The sequence below is a fragment of the Halichoeres trimaculatus genome, unplaced genomic scaffold (genome assembly GCF_033239565.1).
Source record: "Halichoeres trimaculatus isolate MK-OKI-2021-1 unplaced genomic scaffold, fHalTri1.1 fHalTri1_scaffold_16, whole genome shotgun sequence".
Classification (NCBI taxonomy): domain Eukaryota; kingdom Metazoa; phylum Chordata; class Actinopteri; order Labriformes; family Labridae; genus Halichoeres; species Halichoeres trimaculatus.
This window is the reverse complement of record NW_027437194.1, coordinates 25,079,816-25,106,265: the sequence shown is the minus strand read 5'-3', so window position 1 is coordinate 25,106,265 and position 26,450 is coordinate 25,079,816. Positions and strand designations below refer to the sequence as shown.

The window sequence follows — 26,450 nt, the reverse complement described above, 5'->3', positions numbered from 1 at the left end:
ATAATCTGGACCCAATTTTTGTACAAACCTATTTCTGAGGCCAGATTTCTCCTCTGAAGGCTGGACGTGTTATAAATAAATCACAATATTTTTTTTGCTGCACCAGAGTGAAGAAACAAACTACACTTTTAGATATTCTGAGACAAAATGCAGCTTTAAGTGCAGATCGTTCCATGTATTTTATCAGCTCTCGAGAAACAAAACTCAGATTAAAAAAGACAGTTTCTACAAAGTTGTACAATTGTCCTTGAGTCCAGTCTTCATGTGAAATTTTACTGAGTGCTCCTAATACGTAGCTGTTTCAGCAACCCCACACCTGCTTCCTTTTCTGCCTCTTATTTCCATCTCACCTCTCTCGCTTCCACTTGTGGGCTCAGCAATTAGAGTCTTCCATCACCTTGGAGGACGATTATCTACTTCTGTCACGATATTTTTATATTGTGGAGAGAAAAAAAATCACTCAGGCGATGTCAATTGAGTGTAATTTTCTGAAATTCTATACTTTAGTGAGGAAGGAGAGGTGGCGGACTAACACAGAGAGGAAAAACTGCCAGCACTCTGGAGCAGTGGAAGTGGAGATTTAGACGTCCATCACTGCAGAAGTTTAGCTGTCACTTTAGGTCCTGGAAGACAAGATTACTGAGCTCTGAAGGAAATAAAGTTACCTGTAGTGACTCAACATTGACTAATAAACTTTGAGCAATAAATCCTGGAAGTAAACATGAATTTTAGCCACAATGCACCTTTTCTCTGCACATCCTGGTCATCCACTGCTTCTCCAAACAGCCTCCACCTCATGTTGCAGAGGAAGCTGGGTGTGTATCTGAGTAGCAGTCCGTTCTGATACCTGTCAAAACTTGTAAGGATCTCATCCACAGTCATTTTGTCAAAGAATTGCCATGTGCCATGAAAATCACTGTCATTTGTTGGTGAAGCATGAAAAGAGCCGGTGAGCTAGCGCATGTGTCAAAGAAAGCAGGACTGTCAGGAGTCTCCGCACAAACGGAAGCAGACTTCTTCTAGTTGCTGTAATTTCGTACAAAGTGCAGCTTTCTGCAGCTGTCAAAAAGAAAACCTTCTCCCCATGTTGAGGCCCAACGTCACACCAAACTTTAAGCTGTTAGGAAAACAAGAAAAAGAAATGTCATGCCTCTCATGATGGGTTGTTTTGCAAGTGAAATGTATGTTCCAAAGAATATTGTGACATATTTGTCACACACACTGTTTTGACACCTGTATTCAATCTGACGCACTTTTTTTCTGACTCTAGATGGCAGCCAAGATGGGAGACCAAATGCCCAACATGAACAGCTCCTCTCCAGTGCTAGACCCCTCCCTCTACGGCTACGGAGGCCAAAAACGTTCCCTAGACAATGGAGGTAAGACTTCAGTATCTACACACAACCAGCTTTAAAACAGCAACATGTCGGCAAGTGTTTTATATAAAAGAATAAATTTACAAACACGCTATCATATATTATTTGGACACTTAAAAAATGAATGTGTTCCTGGTTGCTTGCTAAAAAGAACCACCAACACCAACTTGCTTTTTAAAACTGTAAACCTTTTCTTTATTAAATATTTAAGATAAGACAATACATTTAATTTGTCCCACAAGGGGAAATTTATGAAGATAACAAATGTTTATTTTGATATATAGGGAAATATGCCAGTTGGTAAGAACAGAAGTGCTTTGTTAAGCTAAACCAAGGGATACAAGTAATAAAGAGCGTTACGTCGTCACCTGACCAACCATTGTAGTCCACCGTACTTTGGTTGCTAAAACGGTTTCATTAAGCAGACACTTTTGTCCAAAGCGACAAACAACACAAGCAAGAATTTAGACAGAAGAGAAAACTTAAGTTAGTGCAACCACGAGTTCTGTAGAAGAGTATCTCTGAACACACAAGAATTTTACTTTTTGTTGTTTTCTTTTTGTTTTTTTTTCCATGCAGAATAATGTATCCATAACTAACCACAACTAGAAAAGCACTCAGACAGCGCAGACCTCCACCAAGCATATTGTGATTGTCACCAACACTTTAGTCCTACTTTAATGTTATACTCCCTTTCAGCAGACTGTCTGCTACAATTTGGTGTTAGTTGTAGGTTTGTACGATAATTTGTTTCCTGACAGTGTTGAAAATGATGATGACCCAGTACATACTTCATATTCCAGATCTTAGTATCCAGAATATTGTAATTGTATATTATAGGATCTGGATCGTACTTTTACATCAGTCAGAAATTATGGTGACCTTGTCTTGTATTATTTTGCAAAGCAATCTGACCATTTATCGTGGAGTTATATACACATATGGTGAAAACGGCCCTATCTCACTACGATTAAGAATCCTTTAAAAAAGTCCTGGATCCAGACAGTGATCCGGATCACCTCCAAAATGTAACCACTTTTTCCTTATCCCATTTTGAACATTTCCTGAGAATTTCATCAAGATCTGTTTGTAACTTTTTGAGTTATGTTGTTCACAGACAAACAAACAAACAAACTCTCCCATAAACATAACCTGCTTGGTGGAGGTAAATAATTGCTGCATCAATATAATTCAACCTTCAACAACATGCAATGATCAGTGCTTAATATTCACTAAGAGCTGAGTCTTAGGCCCTGTTTACACGACAGCGTTTCATCTGAAATCTGCATTTACACGGAAACGCTGACAGACCAAAAACGCTGTAGTTAGCATGCCAGGCCAGTAGGTGGTGCTATAACTGTCCTGTCCAGAGGCCGCTTTTGGGAGATGTCCACCAAAGTAGAGTTGAGCCGGTCATCTGGTGTATTAGGGAATACTAAATTCAAGAGTGGAGCAACAGATGGTTACTCTGTTGAAAGACAGTCAGCAGATTTAGCAGATTGAGCAGCACAAGCAAGGCACGGTAGTTTGCGACGATTGTAACAACAGAACTGTTGTTTTGTTGTATGCATGAAGCGCAAAGCGGAGTGTGACGTCATTGTTTCCACTGAAAACACCGGCTTACTGTAGGGATGGGTACCGAATTAGGTATTTTTATAGGTACCCACGAATTCTGTCAAAAGTACCAGGTACCGATCACAAAAAATCAAAAGGTACCATATTTAGGTACCTAAATGCATCTTTGTGAGTATGAGGGAGTGAAAGAGTAGGCAATTTTCCATGTTGGACATAAACACAGCATTAAAAGGTTATATATTTAAGAATAAATATGTCTAATTGAAAAATAAAAATATATTATTTCACAAACTTATATTTTTTACCAAATAAGCACAAAAAAGTACTGAAAATAGGTACCGTATCGTTTCATATGTGAAAAGTACCCATCCCTAGCTTACTGTTTACATGGCAACGGTGTTGGCAGTGTTTCAGAAAAATCCCACTCTGAGGCCGTTTTCAAAAGTTTGCGTTTTAGGTCGGTTGAAAATTTGTTTCTGTGTAAACCCGAGGCTGAAATGCTACAAAACTTTTGCGTTTCACCCTAAAACTGTTGTTGTGTAAACGGCCCCTTAGATCTTCTAAATCACTCTGCCCCTGAGGACAAAGAGGAAAAGGCTCAGATTAAAGGCCTAAGTGTTTCCTGAACAGATCAGTTTTCAGACATCTCTTGAAGTAGAAAGGGACTCTGAGGATCGTACAGAGTTTGGTAATTCATTCCACCATTTGGACACAACAGAGGAGAAGAATCTGGCTAGAGATTTAGAGCAGTGCTGGGCTGGGAGCACCAGGCGTCCTTTACCTTCAGAGCGTAGTGGGCGAGAGGGAGTGTAGACCTGAAAGAGGGATCCCAGGTAGGCAGGAGCTGTTCTTGTTAATGTTTTGTAAGCCAGAGGAAGAGCTTTGAATTTGACAATATACAACATACAAATTCATAGTTTGTGAACAATACAGTTAACAGACTGTCAACAGGTCTATTGATTGAGATCTGGTGACCTGCCGATACCAATTTTGGCATTTTACTGATTTTTATTTTTTTTATAACTGACAGCATATACCTTTAATGTTCCAATTTTATTTTATTGAAAATCATTGAACAATATCCGTGAAGCAATTAAATCTTTATGTTTTAACTTAAACAACCAGTAAAGTGTCCTGAGTTTTAGGTCTCAGAGCAAAAGCAACAATGGCTGGCTGTCAGACCTACACCAGAGGTATATAGATGAGTTTCATATGTAAAGATGGGCCGCTCACCAATCCCCCAAAAGTAAGGAAATCGGCGCGGATCGGTGGACCAATCAATCGGTGCATGTCTAACTGCAACAGCTACCGTCTGGCAGGAATTTGGTATTACAACACTGTACTCTGAAGTGTTTGGTATTTTCATGCCTTCAAAGAGCTTCTGAAGCCGCAGTGTGGGGAAAGTGTGGCTCCATCTTGCCGTCTCTTGCACACCTAACAAATATTTGATCCATTTCATGTCTATGAAGTGGAAAAAACGAGTCATTTATCCTGTCCTCCTCTTATCCTGTCACAGTTTTTGTATGATAGCTCAGCCCTGAATGCATGGGTGGATAATTCATATGCAGCTCTGGTTTAGATTTGATGCACAGTTGTTGTTTGCAACACTTTGTCCTCAGTTTCTCTCAGTCAAGGTTGTCCCAGAGTGTGTGGAGAAACAGAGCAGTATCTGTGCAGCACTTAGCTCTCAGCACTAAATTATCAAACGTACACAAACATTCTCGAGGTGTCCATGTTTTATCATGCAGTCTCGTCCTTGGGTGAAGTCGGCACACCTCCTGCTTTATATTCATAGCTGTTCCATTCTCAAGCGTTAACCCCGATGCATTTCCAGAAGAAGTGAAATCAGAGCAAACGACCATAAAATTGATTGAAGCTGCTAGATATCAACTCAGGTGTTCACGTTCACGGCAGCACATCCTCCGCTGACCCTGCAGGACCCTTTGCTCGGTGCTACCTGTCAAAATTCAATTCAGGAGCAGCAGCCACTGACCCGGCTGCTGCCTCTCGCCTCTGATTGAAACACTCACAGGCCTGATTACCATGCTCCTGAAAGTCCCCCGCTGAGGGTCAGCCACCAACCACGGAGGATTGGCAGGGCCGTGTCCATCCAGGCCTGACTCATTCCTCTTCTGTTTTCTGACTCTTTAAAATGTTTGAGACATTATCTCTAGGCCTGTCACGATAACAAATTTTGCTAGACGAGAATTTTCCAAAATATTATTGCCGATAAACGATATTATTGTCAATATTATTTTGATTTTTTTCCCATTTTTCCATTGATGTAATTATGATAAATGGGATAATAAAGTGAGTACACCATAGCAAAAGCAAGAAACTTTGATTTCTTAAGACTATTTAACTGTAATTAAAAGGTCAGGATCTTTTAAATAAAATAAATTAAACAAAAATTTAATAAATTTAACAAACAAGAAAGAAAACAATACAATGAAAATGAAATGGACTCTCTTTTAGAAAAAAATACATGTCAATGAAAATAATTGATACTAATCAAAAACAATAAAACATAGACCCTGTCTCTAAAGAAAAAACAAAACTCCCCCCAAAAAAACAACAATAAAAACTATATCCTAAATAAAAGGGAGTTTATACAGTTCCTGAATTGTTTGTAACATGTACTTTTTCCCAGTCAATCCGTACTGTCTGTCAAACATTTTGAACATTTCTGGTTTTCAACTGTATTGAAGGGCTGCATTTCTTTGGCAATGTAGCTGTCTTTGAGCGCCCACCATTTGGTGCTTTTATTTCTATTTACTTTGCAGACCAAAAGCCTCAGTAAGAGTGGATTGTCAAAGAACAAGGCCCCACTGCACCTCCCCTTCTTCTTCTTCGTCGCCACTATTTTCAAACAAATGCGACATATCAGCTCGTTGGTGTTCATGAGCTCACACTTTGTTCATTCTGATAAAAAACAAAATATTCCCACACTGGGACTGTGGCAGGCGGCTTAAGAACCGTATCTTTGGTGCCATCACTCATATTAGCGTGTGTTTCCTCCTTACCCCTCAGGACGCTCGCTTCAGCTCTCTCCATGTGTACGCGCGAGCAGCCCCGTCTTCACCCCAAAGATCCCATTTTTGACAGATGCTCACTCCGCTATAAATCTGCTAAATCCGCTATAGAACCTACGCACCCTGATGTTAGGAAAGAGAGACATAGTGAGCCATCTTCTCATTCAGCCTCTTTGGTGGAAAGAGAGGAGGAAAACAAATATGCATGCACGTGTCAGTTTATCGAGGCTAGCAAACTTACAGAGGACGTTTTTATTTATCGTTTGGTTAATTGATTTATTTATTATCGTGACAGGCCTAATTATCTCTATAACCATGAGCTCAGAGTAATGCCTCCATGTTAATTAAGTCTTTCTCTTCTCTCAGTAGGGAACCACCTTGGTGCGATGGTACATCAAAGGTGAGCAGACCACCTTCTCCTTTTTTGTTTTCTAGATTAAGAGTCATTTTTAAATCTCCAGTTTTTACTTTTCATAACCATAAAGTTTGCTCTTTACCATGTGGCCTAAAGGCACAGTGTATTTCCCCAATATTTCTGAATTAGTCGGTAATCAGCACCCAATCCATTTTTGAAATGTTTGCTCAATGAAATATCAAGAAACATGTCACATTTAGGATTTAACAAAATGAAAACAATACTTTTATTTTTTTCTTATAGTCAGAGAATATTATGAAACATCTGGGGATAACTTCTTCACCAACTTTGTCATTTAGTCTTCTAACTTTCTAGCTTAGTATCACATGTATTGTATCCAGCATTTATATTTACTTACTTAAATAAAAACTCTTAGTCAACCTGTTTGTTGTGTTTGTCTTTGAGTTTTCCAGACACCAGCCATAGCACTTCTTTAATGAAGTGAAGTTTCAATCAGCAGCTACAGCTCTTCATTTTTATACACACACATTGGTTTAAAAAGAAAGAAAGAGGGTGGGTGGGTTTGGATGTCTTTTGATTTTCTCGCCTGCGGTCAGAGTTTTATTGATCATGTTGTCGTCTCTCTCAGGGCTCTTGCGACAGAAGACTTCAAAGTGCCTGATAAGATGGTGGGATTCAGTAAGTAGGCCTCTGGTTCATTAAAGTCAGTTTAAATGTTCACATGTAATCATCAGTATTGATGTTCTACTCAGTTTTTGGTCTCTGCCTCGGGGCCCCGTCTAAAAATCAAAGAGGCTTAACCCCGTCATCCCCTCTCTTTCTTTCTGTAGTCATTGGAAAAGGAGGCGAGCAGATCTCAAGAATTCAGCTGGAATCAGGTTGTAAGATCCAGATCGCTTCTGGTAAGTTGGAACAAACTTATCCTGGTGTGTATTCATCAGCAATTTACAGAGTCCTGTGACATATTTTCTTCTTTTATTGTTTAACTGTATTTTGTTTTTTGTTTTATCATGAGAAAGTGTAACGAACTGAGATGTAGTCTTTAGATTTGAAGCACTTAAATGAACTGACATAAGAAAAAGTTTCACAAAACTAGGCAGTAAAGACAGTTGAAGACAAAAACCAACAAATTCATAATCACCACTAACAGAAAAAATAATTCACTCTCTGAACCAAATCATTCCCTGAGGCAGCTTGCTGTGATTTAAAGGTATTTTGACTGACTGATAAGCCTTTGTTATATCAAATAGAAGATGTTTGATAAATTTGTCAAGATTTTGAGGAGAAACCTGTTTTAAGAATTTTCCCTGTAACTAGTGCTGTATGATTCATTGAAACGTGATCACAATTTGAGAATGTGCAATCATGTCATTGAACAAAAAAGATGTGAATTGTGATTTAAATAGCTAAATGTGCACTTGTGTGTTTAAAAATGTTAAAGCCTCTCGGACGCCTGTCAGCAGCTCTTACTCTGTGTGTTTATGTGAAGTGCAGCCACGAGTTTCATTTAAACTAGAAGTCTTGTCAGTGTAACTTCAAAACCCTTTCCAACTGTCTCCTATCTGGGTCTTTGAAGGAGTTTTCTTTCTTTACTAAAACTTTTATGAAGCTGAGACAGCTTTTTTTCACCCACAGATAAAAAAATATTGTGATAGGTGTTCATAAAAAAATGCTCCTTTTAAAGATAATACTTCTTAAAATTCTTGCTCTAGATGGTTAAGAAAATTTTTTATTGTCCTCAGGAATCTCCCAACCCACTGATAAAAATCCCATGTTTTTGTCAGGGATGGTCAGTGATTTTCGAATATTCAAATAGTCATTAACATTAACAAAACTGTTAAGTTCATGTGACAATGGCTTTGTCAGTTTTATGCAGGATGCCAGAGGTGTTACACGTCAATATCACAAAAAGCGGGTCAAGCAGGACAGGAAGTTGTGCACAGAATCCATCTATGCCTAATGGCTTTCAAAGAAAAACAAACCATGTCCAAACCAGATGGTATTTAACTTGACCAGAATAATCTTCAAATGGTTACGAGCAAATATCGAATAACTCTTTTGCTTGAAAAGCCCATTCCATATTTTTGGTGATATGGATGGATCATGATTTGCATTTGCACCACACTACATGGACATCACTGTAACTGAAATAAGAAAGGGTTTTACGTCATCTTTCATTGTTATCGTCTTACGTGAGGTCGTAAGCAGTACAGTGTGAGAACATTGACAAGGAAGGATTAATTGCTGCCATGTTCTAACGATAATGCTGCGACCTCCCGATCAAACTTCTGACGTGTCAGAAATTTTCGCCGTAGCTCGTACAGTAGGAGGAGTGTTACGTCACGATTCTATTACTATTATACTATTATAGGAATTTGCCGGGGCAGTATGGTGTTTAAAGCAACATTGGCTGGCTAATGCTAACGTGAAACTATCATTGCTACTGTAAAACAATAAATAGTTTAACATTAACATTACCTTAAGCTCCTGATGAAGGATGGACATCCCATACCGACCACGTCTCCTCAGCCATTCACGTACCCAAATCCTTTTCTTTCTTTCTTTTAGTTTCAGCGCACAAGACAGGGCACACAACTGCAACAACTTGCTGCCTGCTCGCCATCTTTTTGTCAGGCACGCTGTGGTTGCCATAGAAACTAGGAACCTTTGTTTTTCGTTGTTTACACTCGAGCACGTCGTGCCGTCACACGCTGACTGACGCCAACAAGTAGTCGTGGTTGTCAATAATTTTGGCTGACAGCAGTCGTACAGTATGAGTACACGTCGTATGGTCAAATAGAGTACGAGTGACAAACCCGGTCGTGCAGTGGGAGCATTTCCTCGACAGTCAGATTTCTAAAATCGCACAGTGTCCACCCGGCATTACCCAGGGGGGGCTCGAAGTTTGGGATCCTCACACTCAAGCAAATAGCATTTATTGTTTTAGTTATGTACAAAAGTAAGGCCACAGCAATGAAAAAGAACTGATAAAACCACACTAAAATAGACCAAATAAACATTAAAAAAAAAAAACGCATTTCAAACTGAAATTAAACAAAAAAATGTATAAAGTGTATAAAACAGAAATTTGTCTGTTCTTCATTAAGAAATGCTAATTTTACAACTACCAATAATCTGCTTGTTCCATTCTAGCAAAGCATGTAGACTCATATTACTATTTTATTGTAATCACAAATGGCAATTTTGTCCAAAACAATTGCAAAATTTAGCCAAATTGTGCAGAACAGTTTTAAGCGTGGCCCTAATCATCTCTTCAACTTCCCTCATGTTTAGTTGTGCTGAAGTTTTAAAGTTTACTGTTGAATCCTCATTCTTGTAAAGTGACTTTTTTCCTCCACTTTCTGTTCTTTCTTTGTTGCAGACAGTGGAGGCATGCTGGACCGGCCCTGCACGCTGACCGGCAGCCCAGAGAACATTGAGTAAGTCTCTGTTTTCAGCTTTGACGGATTAACTTAAACTGCACATCATTTAGAAAACGTGCCCCATTGTTGTGAGACAGAGGGCATGAACTCAGATCTCTTTTCAAACACCTCCTCTTAATCAGTCACTGAATCACCTGAAAAACCTCTTTCACATTGGACATAGAGAAATGTGACTGGACTGTTTTTGAGTGGAGTCTGTGACTGTGGTGGTGACGAATGTATTTGTCGGACCTCAACAGTCAGGCCAAGAGGCTGCTGAGTGAGATCGTGGAACAGTGTCGGTACGGTCCGGGCTTTCACAGCGAAATGGACGGCAACAGCTCCATCCAACAGATCCTCATCCCTGCCAACAAAGTCGGCCTGGTTATCGGCAAAGGAGGAGAGACCATCAAACAACTGCAGGTCGAACACTGAACTCATAAGAACAGATGTTTGTTGACAATTCATTCATTTATGCTTCATCATACTTTGATCACGGTTGGGACTGTGAACATGCCACTAACCACAACTCTAAAAATGAGTTAGCTGAGGTCATTAAAGGTTCATCTGTTTAGTTTAAAATCAGGTTTGAGTAAAAAAAAATATATGAATTGATCTTGTTCCTATAAAAACTTTAATATCTGCTTCATTTAACCCAGATATATTATATGACTGCAGTTCTGGAAAACATTCAAAGACCACGACTAAAATTCTCTTATCTCCTGATTGTTGCTCACTTCCTGCTGAAAGTTGTCAGATCCTAAAATAAACCCTGTTCCTCTAGAGGTTGCAGAGTTTCCTCCTCTCTCAGTGAGTAGTGTTTTGGGCCCCAGGTAACTCTCTGATGTGTGTTTTTGCGTCCGTGTGATTGTACCCCTGCAGGAGAGAACAGGAGTGCAGATGATTATGATTCAGGATGACCCCATGCCCACTGGAGCGGACAAGCCCCTGAGAATCTCTGGGGATCCCCACAAAGTGCAGGTCGGTCTCTGAGGAGCTCAGTGTGAGCTGCTATCTTTCCAGTTTACACTCAATTTTACACATTTTACGCCCTTTGGCTTCCACTCAAATCTTTATTTTTATTGAGAGGATTTCAGACACACTTTTTTATGCTTCTCCTGCAGCATTCTTTGTTAAAATATTTTGTTTATAAACATTTTCTCTCATGATCTTGTTAACAGCAAGCCCGTGAACTTGTGGTGAAGCTCATCAGAGACAAAGACCAAGGAGACTTCAGGGTTGGCAGAGCTGACTTTGGAACCAAAATGGGGGGAAGCAGTCTGGATGTACGAGCTTCTACTTCTTTCAAATGCTCTTAAATTCAAATGGGGTCATTTTTTTACATTAATCTCCTCTTTGCTCACCATCCAGGTGGTTGTGCCCAGATTTGCTGTTGGCATTATCATCGGCAGGAACGGCGAGATGATCAAGAAGATTCAGAACGATGCAGGAGTCAGGATCCAGTTCAAGCAGGGTAAGGAGATAGAATTGTGGATTAGATTACAGAAATATGGATCTCTAAATCTATATTCCATGAATGTGTTGAGGGATTATGGTTTGTCACTCTGTACTTTTGGGAAGTGGTTATGTAGCTCTTCTGGATAATGCTGCACACAGAAAGGCAGCTGCTTGATGTACTGAATGAATCAGAACATCAGCACATACAGTAAGGGATTTGTCTGTGACTAAACTTATGCTTTATAACTATGTCTTCCAAGTTAATTACAGTAACAATAAAACAAAGGCTGTTTTTTGGTAATGTGGGTATTTTAAATCTCAAATGGTCGATCCTGTGAGAAATACAATGTTTAGAGTGTTTAGTAGGGTTTGATATTTTTCCCAAAAATTACTTTGTTTAGATCCTGGGAAAAGATGACAAATTTCCCAGGAAATCCTGGGAAATCCTGAGGAATAGCATTTTAAGTTGTTGTTTTTTTTGCAGCTAAGCCAAAAGGCATGTGTGTTCCCAAATCCTAAACTGACATTTTGTTTATTTTTATAAATATAAGGGCAAAACAACACAGTTCATGTCCAACAACACAGTCCTGAAATAATCAAGTGTGCTGCTTGTGACATCTGCTGCAACTCTCATTATGATATGCCAAACATATTGTCTGTGACTTGTCTTTGAAAAAACTGTAAGCATTATAAAGCCATCCTCATGAAAGCATTATTGTACAGAATTCCAATAAATAGACTAATAAAATGAGTGATTATGATAAACCAAAGTCCGTTCTGCAGCAGTAGCAAATTTCAGCTGCAAACGGAAATAATTAACATAATTACATGCATAATAATTAACAATTAAAAGTGATTAAAATGTTTCTTTATTAGCGCAGTAACTAAATAAAAAAACAAGGCCCACAGCAGCCTGCATCAACGTTACCATAGCATTAAAATAGAGGCAGGATCCCCCGTTTCCCATCATCACCTTTCCAGGGAACCAGGAAATGGATTTGATCACATTTCCCAGAATTAAACCCCAGTGCCTCGTGAAAACCTGCTGGAAGCCCAGGTCCATCTGTTTTTGCTCAATGACCTGTGTTCACAGCACAAAGATGATCTAATTATATTCCTCTCTTTGTGTTTGTTTCTCAGATGATGGAGTGAGTCCCGACAGAGTCGCCCAGGTGATGGGCCAGCCTGACCACTGCCACCATGCGGTCCACCTCATCAATGAGCTGGTTCAGACTGCTCAGGTGTGTGCATCTGTTTACTCCTCGCTGAGACATCAGGACACAAAAAACTGCTTCCTGACAAACATCTTAACGCTGTTGGGGAATGGATGGACACCTTCAGACCAAACAGCATGAAAAGCATATTTAAGGAAGCTGGAGAAAAACCCACGCTTGCACAAGAAGAAAACTCAAACTTCACACATAGAGGCTCCTCTGTGCAGCCTCTGTCATAGAAATGTCTTTAAATATTTGTAAGAGACATGATGCTAAGAATTAAGAGGTTATGCTTTTATTCTATCTGCAGAAATCATTCAGCTTTTACACATTTTCTTTTAGAAGTATAAAATGGTGAAATAACAAGATTTAGTACTTTATCGCCATGTTGGGGTTGTCAGTTTGTGATGCCAACAGAAACAAATCCCACTTCCACACTCAGTCATCTTACAATGCTTTAAAGATAATTCAACAAAATTAAATCCAACAGTGAAGCAAAAACAGTCCAAAGTAGGATAAAATCATGTCATAGTCCGTCTTCTTTCCCCTCTGACCATTTCAGCGAACTGTGTGTCTAAGAATTCCTCCAATCACAGACTCTTGTCGTCTGCTGCAGGAGCGTGATGGGTTTGGAGGAATGATGGGACGCCGAGGACGAGGTGACTGCAACATGGGAGGACTGCAGGAGGTGACATATGCAGTACCTGCAGACAAGTGTGGGCTGGTGATCGGCAAAGGTAACAGATGAACCTTAAGCTCATTACGTGTAACTTTTAACTGATTGTGTGTTTCTCTGACTCGTTTTGTCTCATTTTACTGGTCTCGCTTTGAGGTTTTCTCCCAGCTTGTGTTGATTTTTTTCCAAATCAAAGATCACTAATGTTATCACTCTAAAAAGTAGACCCACATTGCCTTTTCCTTTTTAAAAACTGAAAGGCGTTTGGTGTGTTGCCTCTGCGTGAAACTGATGAGAAGAGGGGGGAGAGTGACCACCCTCCTATTCTCCCTCTGTGGCTCATGTATACAGCACAAGTGGCATTCATTGGCTTCACTAAGGGCTTAATGACGGGGATAATGCGTGTAATGTGACATTAATTGTTAAAGGTGCATAATAACAGCCCTCAATCATGTGGAAGGCTGCCTGGCATCTAATGAGGGTCTTTCAGTCCAATAGAGTGCAGCGAGGGAATGAATAGGAGGAATTAGCTTATTGGCTATTCATGCCCACTCTATTGCCAGCTATTTAAAAGTCATTGACCATTGCATTGGAAGGAGCCGTGTGTGTATGAGTGTGCATGCCTGCAGCCTTGGGGTGTGTGTGTGTGTGCGTGCAGCGGTGGGCGGGGTCGAAGGGGGCCTCTTTACCTAAGATAAAAACATGGCAATAGAAATGTCAAGTGGCTTTTGTGCATGTAGTGGGCCGAGGGAAACAAATAAACCTGGGCGTAGCGTCCCCCTCTCTGTGCATTAGCATATGAAGTGGGCCAATATGGTGGAGATGGTGGTGGGTCTGGGTCCTGTCAGCGTCCCCTTAAAGAGCGCAGTGATTAATATCTTTACGATGCCATATGCAGCCCATTGCCCCTCTGTTTTGACCTCCTACATACACACTCACACACACTGACACACACGGGTTGATGAATCAAGCCACCCACAAACCTGCTCTTTCCTGCAGCTGATATAGAAACATTTCAGCTTCAGAGTTAGAGTCTAAACTCAAAGTTTTGATAACCAGGTCTTTAGAGCTTTTAATCCTGTTCAGTTGAAATTTCAATTATCTAGATTAAAAACTCTGGAAAAGCAGGAGTTTTTGTCAAGTTGTTGCAAAAATGCTGAGTTAAACAGACGTTAAAGTAAAACAACGAATACCCATCGTCTGCTTTCTTATCTTTCAATCCAGCCTGTAAAACCAGTGCCTCCTGTGAGGACTTTTTAAGACCCACACAAACGTCACCATTAGCATAAAGCAGTTTATTGTTGTCTAGTTAACTCCTTTACCACATTTTACACCGGTAAGATTAACAATTACTAACATAGTTACTTTTTTAAGTCAGCAGGATGAGGTCTTGTGTGGAAAATATCTGCATTTATGACACATAAAGATGCAGAGTTCTAAAATAGTGGATTTTAAGCAAGGCAGTCGTTCTTGTTAATTTTTCAAAAAATGTTGCACGTCAAAAATTCTGACCAGAGCAGCAAATCTGCTTGATGCTGTCCCAAACGTCCATCAAAGTTTTTTCCTAGTTTCCTGGAATAAAGGTTTATTTAACCATCATTCAGACATCAAGTATTTTAAAAGCTGCTTTCTTCTTTGTTTGAGGAAACATGCACAGCACAGTAGAGACTCTAACTATCCCTGCTTTAAGTTTCTATGTTGACCCTTAAACTGAGACTTTTTGGTGATTTGAACAGATGGACCGAGCTGGACTGAAAATATGGAAAGGGTTTGCATCCTTCTGATTTGGTACCAGTGTTAAATAACAACCTGCATGCTCTACTGTTGGATAAGACTGGTTGATGTTTTGAGTAACAGACAAAAATGAGTACATATGGAATTACTGAAGTTAATATTTATTTAAACTATAAGTGTTTAAATGTTAAACAGCAGTCTGGTTAAGAAAATGCTTCAGAATGTACAGAAATTAAAATTTGATTGTAACCTTGTAGACTAAATGATAGTTTTGCCTTAGTGTCAAGTTTGGACCAATCCTTACACACCAATACCCGATACTAGGATGGCATCAATGCATCCCTAATTGGCTCGCTTTGCTACATGATGATGGATTAAGACTGTGTATGGGAGCTGAGATTTTAACACACGTAAAGTTGAGAGGTATAGGTTTGTCCACAGGGGGCGCCATAATCAACACGAATTGAATTCATGCAGGAGTATATTTCCAGAAAAAAATCCACAGTTGTCCTTTTTCTTTTTGTCAGTCCATCTCCGGCTGGTGTAGTGTCAGCCAAGAGACTTTTGGGCAAAGTGCTGTAAATGGATTCATCTTCTCCTGGGGCCTGCGACCACAGATACAGAGCGAAAACGTAAAAAAAAAAAAAAAAAAACAGTTTTTGGGTTGACTATCTCCTTTTAAATTGTGGATCATAAACAGGTAAACATAAAAAAGTGAGAATGTGCCAGTGTCCTGGAAAAAGACAGACATTCAGTGTTGTTGGTGAATCTGACTTTCAGTCTTACCCATTTTAGTCATTCAATGAAGGCATAGATTGTTGGAACAAAGGTTGGTAAAAAGAAAAAATTCTCAACCTCTTTTGAATTTAGTTTAAGTAATGATAAATAACTAATGGGACCTGATTAACAATGTTTTATGAGGTTGGGTGTTTTAAAAACCATCCTTTAGCCGATTAACACACACTCAGTAAGTTACTTTTTCTTGTGTTTGTGTGATAGAGGAAGAAGAATCATGTCTTCACTGAAATAATCTGAAATAGATTACCCGCCCTTTGACTTGTTGTTATTCTTCTGAGGTTGAATTAATTTTTTAAGTAACACTCTGTTAGTGTGTTTCTTTTTTTCCCTGGAGGCCTGAGAGTTCGCCTCCACCAGCAGCTAACCAGTCCCTCAGCTTTGGCTTGAATGCGTCACCAGTTGCACTTTTGTGTCCCTCCTTTTCTCCAGCTCACTAAACCAGTCTCATTAATAAGGCCCATATTATCTGTCCTCACTACAGCCCAGTCCATGAAATGAATGGTCAGGGTCTTCATTGCTCTCTGCTGTCTGACTAGAAGAGCTCATAATGGCTTCATTAAGGCAGAAGTTTCATTTGGTTGACAATGGGTTAATGGCCCATGTGCAGTCTGTTGGCAGCCTGGAATAGGCTGCGGGAGGGGAGAGCTTTCTGATGAGCGTTTTCATTCAGGGGTCAGCCAGGGTCATCCGAGTGTCAGCCACGAGTGAACAAATGTGTAATTGATGTTGGGACAGCCCTGGTGTCCCCCCCGGGAAGCAGCCTCAGTCTTTTTGGTTCAGATGGGCACTGGGGGCGGGGGCTGTGTGCCCCCCGCCCTGGTTCACTCCCTCCTCTCATCACAGAGGACAACACAGAGTCAAGAATGAAAAGAGTAAAAGAGACAAACGATATCCCTGACGAAGGATACGCTTCAATTTCGTCCCTTTCTCCTGGCAGCTATGTTTCATTTCTCCCCGTTGGTGTAATTGCTCTCCCCACACGTCGGGAAGCTGGCATCCCATACCGAGGAGGGGGAGGTGTGTGAGATGTCTCCTTTTGTTTCCGGATTTGCATGGATGTTACCAGAGAATGGTAGATAAGTGCTGAGACACATGCCAGGCTCTTCCTTAGGTAGTAGCATCACGACTTCTGTCAAACAAGTCGACGGGAAGAGCCCAACATTTACGCTGTGCAAGCATTCAATCTGGTCAACAACTCAAGATGATTCTGTAACTTAAACTTGTTGAAGATGGGACTAAAATGCTTTAAATTGACCCACGCTACCCCATTTTCATTTTCAAACAGTCTAGATGTGAATTTTCATTTTCAAATTTTTGTCTGTCTTGTCTTGGCAGAATTCTTGGAAGGTACCATCAAAAATATATTTGTAAAACTAAAGGGACCTTCATAATTGAAGCTCTGCTTTCTGCTGCTTTTTTGTTGGATTATTGGATCAGAAAGTCTGAAAGATTGTGAAAAGAAAGTTTCCCGACATGTTTTCTGGTGTGATTTCTGATTCTGTTTCTCATCTGACAACGACACCTATCATGAAACCCTCCCATCGTGTATAAAACCCACTGAGCTTCTCAGACGTGTTGCTGAAACCATCAACACTGATTCAGCCATCATGAATTGGCAGTATATTGAAAGAGAACTTAGTTTTGGTTCATCCATTTAGTCTTAAAAATACTTTTTAAATCACCATCTGAATTACAAATTTTAATCTTTGACCAAATACTTCGAGGTGTTGTAGAGTCGTTGAGAAGGCATCACACATGAAGCCTGTGAGCTCTCTTTGTGAGAAAGGGATCAGGGGAACAAAAGAAAGTCACTTCCAGCCCAAACCAAATGTTTCCTGTCCCATGATCCTTTTCCAGGTGGAGAAACCATCAAGAACATCAAAGAGCAATCCCGCGCCCATGTGGAGCTCCAGAGAAACCCGCCACCCAACACAGATCCCAATGTGCGCATCTTCTCCATCCGAGGCACCCCTCAGCAGTTGGACAAGGCCCGCCAGCTGATCGATGAGAGAATTGGGGTAGGTGGTCTGCTTTTGTCTGGCCTGATATTCATGAGCACACATGTCAGTGTGCGGGGCTGCCGGGTGCGGCTGGTCACTGTGGTGCTGGTGGCCGGCAGGATGTCACCAGAGGTTAAACATGAAGAATCCATCAAATGGACTTAATGGAGTGCATCAGCGGCCAGCCCTGACCTTTGACCTTGCCTGTTGGCTCCCTTTAAACACAAGTGTGGTCTCTGACTTTCCTCCTCTTCCTTCTGTCCGCTCCAGGGCCCAGGGATGGGAGGCAACAGCAGCTTCAATATGAATCCCTACAACCAAGGACCAACCACTCCTCCTCAACAGTACGCTCCATCTTCTCCTCTCAGCACAGCTCATTTTAAAATCATTGAGATGTTAAAACGGTCCTGTGTGAGCTGGTTAAGACTGACTCAGAGTTCACTGTTCATACTCTTTGATTTGTTTTTGCTTTAGTGGACCTCAGACGTTCATGACTGGTGGAGGATGGGGGACGACTTTTCAGATCTGGCAGCCTCAAGGCCAACAGGACCACAGTGAGTAAAACCTGTGGTTAACAGCGAGTTAACCGTCAGCACAGTCACTGTGAAGTATGTAAAAGTGGTAAAGAAAAACGTAACCGGTTGGCTACAGAACAAAGAAGTCAGACGTAGAAGTATTAAGTCATAGTGAAGTTTTTGAAACATACCCAAAAGAGGTTTAAAATGTTGGTACAGGTTAGAGATTACTACATTCTTGAAGCAACATCTGTCAGAGGCTTAACCAAACTTTATGCTACTAAAACCTTAAAGTGATACTCTGGGATGGAACAAGTTGGGTCCTATCACAAGGTTTAGGGCAGAAATTACCCCTACAGCAGTGTTTTTGTGCAGCAGAAGCCCAGAGCGCTCGCACCAAACACCCCCTCCCTGCTCCTCTGCTGGTTTCCTCTGCACTCAGACGGGGCCATTTTCTACTTGACCAAAAACAAAAATAAATGGACTCCCACCGAAAAAATCTGATATCGGTCTGCATTCACGCTTTATTTAGAGAATTTTCAGCGCATTACTTTCACACAAAAACACCGCTAAATAAGGCTCTAGTTCTCATCGTGTCTCTTTGTCCTGGCAGACTACCTGCGTTTGTTTATATCTGGCACGCCGCGCGCACGGACTGATACACCAAGCGGCGAGCGCCTCATAGCCAGCTGTGGCTCTGCAGTGGAGGTAGTGCCGTTTTACAACACGATGAGAACTAGAGCCTTATTTAGCAGTGTTTTTGTGTGAAAGTAACGCGCTGAAAATTCTCTAAATAAAGCGTGAATGCAGACCAATATCAGATTTTTTCGGTGGGAGTCCGTTTATTTGTGTTTTTGGTCAAGTAAAATATGTCCCTGTCTGAGTGCAGAGGAAACCAGCAGAGGAGCAGGGAGGGGGTGTTTGGTGTGTGCGCTCTGGGCTTCTGCTGCACAAAAACCCTGCTGCAGGGCTTGAAGACCTCCGGCATAGTGCCGGAAATCCGGCGTAGACAAACCTGCCAGATTGTGAAATCCTGCAGGTCGGTCTGGCTGCCCTCCGTTTATTTCACTCGATCGAGTTCCGACTGAACCAGTCAGGAAAGAGAGGCGGGAGCTGCAGAGAGCAGCTCCCGCCTCTCTTTCACAAACAAGCAGCAGCGGCCCAAATCCGCTACGTCATACCGTGGCTTGATGCGTATTGGTCTAGGATGAGTGTGACTGGCAGAACGATCGTCCAATATGGCACTGTCCATCTAATTTGTCAGATAAATGTGCTTCGTGAAGAGAGTAATTAATGACGGAGGCGGAGAGCAGAAGCAGCGTAGCAACCCCTTATAATGAAGCAGTGATATTGAGAGATGTTTTTGGACAACAAAGAAGCTTGGCTTCAGAGAGCAAGTCTACCACGTAATCGGGATACCCGCTCGAAAACTGCGCCGCCAGCGAGTCTGTCATCACGCAATCTGTCGCGCATGGATGTATTTTTCATCCATGCGAATTTCAGTAAAACCGTCACTCCTACTAGCGACTTCGGCGGGTTGAATTATTTAATTGTAGTTTTCTGAAACGGCATCTGAAATACTAAACCCATTGCAGTATGAGACTACGACACCACAACTCCCACGAGCACTGCCTGCACACAGTGTTTGCTCACTGGTCCCTTCGCAAAGTCTTCTACTGACAGGCGCCCCAGACGCGCTGGTCTTCAGCCTTCGTCTCGGACATTGTGACAGCTCCCGGTGTTTAGCGCCTGATAACGTGTTTTAAAACTTCCTCGCGTCTTGTTTGCTCTCTATGGTAAACGGATTCTGGGATTTAAGTCACAATCTAGCGCCAAATATTCCGTAACTTGTTAAAAGTGAGGACATTTATCAGACGGAGCTCGTTTAAGCTCACAGTGCACCGTTCTCACCAGCAACACTCACCTTCAGCAGGGGAGGAGGAGAAGACAGGAGCACACGTAGAGAAGTGAAACTGATCATAGATATGAGAAGCCGTAGGAACAGTATTTAAACCTCCTAATAAACAAATATTTTAAAAGTTATATGAAAAATGTTCACTCTGGAAATAGTGTAAACAAACCAAATCATTCTAAATAAATGAAACTTATGGTACAGTGTGACTTATGTAGGCCTACGTTATTTTCGTCTTCATGACGCATTTTTTTGACTGATACGACCTCAAAAAATGTATGATAGTACTACGAAGTGACTTATAGTCCAGAAAGTATGGTACTAGTTTATTAGTGAAAAATTACTGTTGTAAATAAATATTAAAGTAGACAGTGTTTCTAGAAAGCTTTTTCAGTTTAGTTTTTATTTTTTCAATTAATCTTCAACCTTCACAACTTTCATTGAATGCAATATTATGCTCCTCCTTTAATTACTTTGTTTCAATAGTCTGCATATTTTCATATTTAAGGAGCACAACCATTTCAGAGCTGAATACCTGATTTAGGTAGTCTTTATTTGAGTGTGCACAGGGGTCATTTATATTTAAAAAGGTTTTAAATCTATTTCAGGTAAACTTTAGCATTTCATCATCCGCCTTGATCATATCAAACATAATTATCCAACAACAAAATTGTGGACCCTACCAGAAGCGATGGCCACAGGTACTTATGCTGTATCCCTGACTGACCGTTTGTGTGAACAAAAAATTAGTGTTACTGTGTTTAATGTTGTTTTTATTATTATTATTATTATTATTATTATTATTATTATTAATAAAAACAATATTAAACGCAGTAACCCCCCCCCCTGCTTTCAGGCACAGGATTTTTTCCTGCTTCAAGCCCTGCTGCTGTAGGGGTCATTTCTGCCCTAAACCTTGTGATAGGACCCAACTTGTTCCATCCTGGAGTATCACTTTAAGCTACAAAAACCTTAAAGAGGGGTAATTATTCTTTTTCAGTCTGTATTCTGGCCCTCTGGTGCCTCTGCCATAGATAAACATAACTCAGAGCTCAAACATATTGGGTTCCTGCTCCACAAACCCCCTTTGCCCAGCTCTCTAGAGGCCGGAGGACGGGGCTATGGGCAGACCTTAGTGTTTGAGGCCCACCTCTCCAAATGGACCAGTAATGGTCTCATCATTTCAGCAAGTCTCATGAAGATCTTGTCAAGATCTTGTGCTAATTTTAGAACAGAGCATTTGATCAGTTTACCGATTCAGGGATTCCTACAACATGAATATGTGGAGGTTTGAAAATCTGCATACATCTAGTCTGAACATCCAGCATTATTACTTTGTGTCCATGTTTTAAGTCTGGGAAAGCAGAATACCCCCTCTTTAAACTCGTGATAATTTTAACCGCCTCCTTCCTGGTAATTTTGTGTGGTCTTGGTGTAGTGTGGAGACTGTATTAAGTTTTTTAATCCTCTGTGTTCTTCCTGTGTCACTAAAGCACAGCTGAACTAGTTACTCCCAGTTTTTATGCTAAAATCAAAATAATAGAGCTCGGTTCCCTGCGGCTGACCGCCTCCTTCCTGTACGGACAGATTTCAAATTTGCCGTCTATGGAAATGATTAAGAAACAGATTTGCAGAGGAGGTGAAAAGGGTAAGAGGAAAACCCGCTGTCAGTGACTCTGGTGTTATCTGTGTCTGGTTTCAGGTCACAATGGATCCCAGACGGGCCAGATGGACTGGGAGCAGTATTATAAGAAGCTAGGTGAGTGTCACTCATAGAGAAGGATCATCTCAAGTCCATTTGGGTTAATGTTTAAAGATGAAGCTCTTCTCTCCTGAGCACTTTGTTCAGACTCTATCTGAGATAGTTTTGATGAAGCTGAATCTCTTCTGAAGGAAGCTGTTGGTTTGATTCCTCTGTTTACAGGCCAGCAGAACCAGGCCCAGAGCAGTGCTCCTGAATACAACAAATCCTGGGGTGAGCGTCCATGCAGCTGTTTTCAGAGCATATTACCCCACTATCCATGGTTTTTTTAACTCTTTGCTTCTCTTTAGGCCAGACAGCTGGTCCTGGATCTCAGCAGACCTCTAACCCTGACTACAGCGCCTGGGTGGATTTCTACAGACAGCCCATGCCCTACTTCAACCAGGGCGCACAGCAGACACAAGCCCCGGGCCTTCAGGTGAGAACACACATACCACAATCAGACTGCTGAGTTTAATTAAGCTTACTTCATTAAAACCACTCCTTATAAAGACTCTTTGAAAGTCTTCTTAGGGAGAGATGTCTGTGTTTCAGAGCTTATTAATGTAACTATCATTAAACGCTAACAAGAACATCTTTATTCAACAGCTCCTTTAAAAACAAATGTTTACAAAGAGCTTTGACGGACAAAACATGATAGAGACTCAGGAGGATGGTAAAAAACATTTAACAGAGAGAGAAATTTTAAATATTGTTAGCCCAAGAACAGAATTTGGATAAAGGTTTGGAGAAATAAAGGCATGTTACAAAGAATGATGTAATGAAATGGAAAGAATGTTTGCATAAAGATGGAAACATAAAGTAAATGGTTTCATAAAGAGGAAGAGGACATCACATTAGGACAGGAGGTATTTATTTATTTATCAAGCAGAAAACATTTTTTAAATGCATTTTTGAAACAATGGCGGTACACCTCTAAAAATATGTGACCTATATTGTTTCAATTAATCTAGTAATTTAATAAACAATGTTGCATACTCAGTCATTTTTGTCACTGAATATGTTATGGCCATTACTGCTGTAGTGATACAGATGTCCCTGTTGTAGTAATATAAGGCCTAGCTTTAATTTCTGGTCTTATACATTTTACTTTTACTTTATTTAATCTCTGTGTAACACTTTACTGAAACCTGGCTCACACAACAGGATTTTAAAAATCTGAAAAGATTCTGGTATTGGGTTGTTGTCTCACAAATTAGAAGAGTCTGCACAGGTTATCCTTTTTAAATATCAAACGCTTACGCACAAGATCTTAAAATAGTGACCAGCACACTCTGCAGAATTTGATCAAGATCATTGGACCAGAGAGAGTGACACACCACGTGATGTGACATCATCTCATAAGGAAGCAAATGTAAACATAAGCACAAAAAATGGAGACAATTGCGGTGCTGCTGGCGATTTCTCTTTAACTTGTGTCTTGAGAGCGGCTGTGGTTGTGAATCCTTGCAGGACACATTGTATAGATGTTCATGGTCTTGTCACAGGACAGGACAACAAAAATGTCCCCCATCCCTGCTGTCCAATGCACTCTGCTCCTAAGTGGTTGCCATTTTTGTCTCTGATAACCTATGATCATTTCTGGTCCCTTGTAGACGGCTCTCTCTGGTTGGCTATTGTCATCTTCAGTGTAAATGAGTGGCGTAATCATCTTGATTAAATATCAAGCTCATGAACATTATTGGGGCGGCTCCCATGAGTCTGTGGGGCTTCAGATTGATCAGTCAACCCCTCACACTAGAAGATAATCTGGGCCAAAAGTTGGACCAAATTGCTCTGCCAAATTGGCCCGAGATTCCTATAACATGAGCCAGGCTTGATTGTTGTTGAATTAGAGGGTGAGGTAAAAAAAAAAAAAAAAAAAAAAAAAAACGCTAATAATCTGTACTGATGTCACTGCCCTCATGGTGCCACCTCAGTCTGAAAGTCTGGACACGCCCCTGCACAGAGGCGCACATAGTGACAGTGAGGAATTCACTAACAGGCAGTCAGGTTTGTTCAACAAATCTGGAGTAAAAGAGTGGAAAGATGGCCAAACTAAAACTTCTGTCCCATAGGGAGACAGCAGGAAGGTGACCCCTGAGAGTCAGAGTGAGGACGATGAACAGTCAGCTGGTGTGTACACTGCAAAAACTGAAATCTTATCAAGTGTTTTTTGTCTTATTTTCAGTAGAAAATTCCTTTTTAGACTCAATATGAGCCAAATTCACATGAACAATCCAGAAAAATGTCTTGTTTTAAGTTATTTAAGGACAAAATGAGGTCTGAATTGCTTGTAACCAGTAAAAAAATCTGCCAATGGAACAAGAGAAAAGTTACTCGTATTAAGACATTGTTCTAGTCTCAAGGAAATTTTCAAGCAATTTTTTTCTTGTTCCATTGGCAGATTTTTTTTACTGGTTACAAGCAATTCAAACCTCATTTTTGTACTCTGATAACTTGGCACAAGACATTTTTCTGGATTGATAAGTTGAAAGTGGCTCATATTGAGTATAATAAGACAATTTTTACTTTAAAAAAGACAAAAACACTTGATAAGATTTCAGTTTTTTGCAGTGTAGTGTGTAGCATCACAGTCTCCTCAAACTGATCAGGAGGAGGTTCAAGTTAAATTTCTCAGCTACTCATGTGATATTTATGGTGTGATGTGTATTTTGAGAATAAATAAAACACATTGAGTTGATGACACAGCCTCTACATGTCAGTAAACACAGCAAATGATCATAATAAGTAAATAATGAGTGCTGTAACTACAGCTTTAATCAAAGCATGGACTTCTCTCATTTCTGTTTGATCCTTCTTCTCCAGTAATTTGATGAATTGTGTCTTTTGGAGCTTTATTCTGACCTGTATGTATCCACACTTTAAACTCCAAACTAGCATCATGTTGAATAAACTGTGGGACATGCGTGTCCTTCAGAAAGCTCAACAAACTGTCTGTGTCCCTCAGGATCATTAGAGAAGCCACCCAGGGGACAGACTTGAATCGCTGAGGATGAAAACAACCCTTTTTTAACAGAGGGGAGCTCTAGATTTGCAACGCCTTGAAGACTTTTTTTCTTAGTGAGAAACACTAGCTGTAGAATGACTTCTATGATAAAGTAATATTTCTAAAATCAGGAACCTTTCTTTGTTACTAAATGCTTGTGTACACTGTTCTTTTGGATAGACAGTATCTGGGATCCCTTTTTGGACTTGAGAGAGCTGTTTCTGTTTTTTTGTTTTGCTGTATTTTCCTGTCTTTGACTCAGATTGTACCGCCAAAATGAACCCAAAAGTTGTAACATTTCAAACGGCAATATGATCTATTTTTTCTAGTTTTGTTGAAATGAAACCATGGTTATGTGCTTAGCAGTCTTGAATACCATTTGTCACATGTCATGATGTTTAAAGAGTGTGTTAAAATGTTTTCCTTTTACATAATTCAGTGAAATGAAACTGTGATGTTTTGTTACAGGAAATGTATTTTTGTTACAAAGCTTAAAAACTTTAAGGATTAATGTCCAGCAGTGGCAATAGTTCTAATTTAATTCCTGTTGTGCATTGTATGCTGTTTTTTCATTGTCATTTTATTGTACTCTGGTTTAAAAACAAAGGTGCAATATCTTATTTCACGTTTGAAACAAAGATGGGTTCTCTAATATTTTGACAGACTTTTAACTTGTAGTTTTAAGATGTTTGTTTTCTTTTTCAAATGGAAATGTCATGGATAATTTATTACAATTATCTGATATGATAGGATTTAGGGGGATGTTGCAAATAGCTTTTTTGCCTTTGCTACCATGTAAAACTATGTATATATGCTCATATATTTGACTGTTAATTTAAAATATATATGTTTCATATATATATAAATACTTATATAAAATTATTGATTTCCTGTTATCAGTGTTGCAGGAAAATTGTCCCTCTTTTTTCTGTTTTCATACTGAAAATGTTCAAAGATTGTGAATGTGTGATTTTTGAAATTCGATGTTGCATCTTGTTATGAAGAAAAAAACAAAGTGGTAGATTTTTGTGTATGTTCTGCACCGAAGCTATTCAAGACTGCTAAGCCTCTGTACTTCTACCTGTGTAATAATTAATGTAGTATTTTTATGTTCTAAGTATTATGATCAGAAACTGTCTTATTTGGTACCTCCCAGTTCACTGACGCCCTGTGGAGTCCACAGCCAGGACTCGGCGGGGGGTTGGAGTCAGTCCAATGCTAATAAGTTTTTAATTAATTTTTTATTTCTTTGTGTGATCTAATATAAACGGTATAAATGATGCATAATTACGTAAAAATGATTATGGTATTAATGTCATTCTTAATGAAAAGGGATATAATTTCAAAATGTCTAATTATGGTGTTTGTTTTTTTCCTTCTGTGTACAGTTAACCATGTATTAAAAACATCCAGACTACCTTTATGTTGTTTAGCTGATTTCTCTTCATGACGTTATCGATGTCTTTTCCTCTGTGTGTAAATACAGATGATACTTAGAGGTATATAAATGTAGGCTGGCTCTTTGTTTTCATGTTTTATAAGCAGAAAATCTATTTTCATCGTCTGCTGAAGTTCTCATCCAAATAAATTTCCCGCAAGCCTCTCTTGTGG

At 40.1% G+C, this 26,450-nt stretch overlaps 1 protein-coding gene across 2 annotated transcripts in view; it reads left to right on the top strand.

Moving 5' to 3' along the window:
• The window catches only part of fubp3 (far upstream element (FUSE) binding protein 3), a 33,147-nt gene extending 6,714 nt beyond the window's left edge, over positions 1 to 26,433 (top strand). The window contains exons 2-19 of one of the 2 annotated variants that reach the window (XM_074690989.1): positions 1,271 to 1,379; positions 6,353 to 6,383; positions 6,988 to 7,037; positions 7,190 to 7,261; positions 9,742 to 9,799; positions 10,042 to 10,204; positions 10,664 to 10,762; positions 10,963 to 11,067; positions 11,153 to 11,255; positions 12,380 to 12,480; positions 13,070 to 13,190; positions 17,519 to 17,679; positions 17,932 to 18,005; positions 18,136 to 18,215; positions 21,791 to 21,847; positions 22,013 to 22,063; positions 22,141 to 22,268; positions 24,801 to 26,433. In XM_074690989.1, coding sequence (XP_074547090.1) covers positions 1,271 to 1,379; positions 6,353 to 6,383; positions 6,988 to 7,037; positions 7,190 to 7,261; positions 9,742 to 9,799; positions 10,042 to 10,204; positions 10,664 to 10,762; positions 10,963 to 11,067; positions 11,153 to 11,255; positions 12,380 to 12,480; positions 13,070 to 13,190; positions 17,519 to 17,679; positions 17,932 to 18,005; positions 18,136 to 18,215; positions 21,791 to 21,847; positions 22,013 to 22,063; positions 22,141 to 22,268; positions 24,801 to 24,809 — 1,572 coding nt within the window. In that variant the 3' untranslated portion in view covers positions 24,810 to 26,433. Of the gene's footprint in view, positions 1 to 1,270; positions 1,380 to 6,349; positions 6,384 to 6,987; positions 7,038 to 7,189; positions 7,262 to 9,741; positions 9,800 to 10,041; positions 10,205 to 10,663; positions 10,763 to 10,962; positions 11,068 to 11,152; positions 11,256 to 12,379; positions 12,481 to 13,069; positions 13,191 to 17,518; positions 17,680 to 17,931; positions 18,006 to 18,135; positions 18,216 to 21,790; positions 21,848 to 22,012; positions 22,064 to 22,140; positions 22,269 to 24,800 lie in introns of both variants that reach the window. The other variant, XM_074690988.1, reaches the window with a different exon arrangement.
• Positions 26,434 to 26,450: the final 17 nt, after the last annotated feature.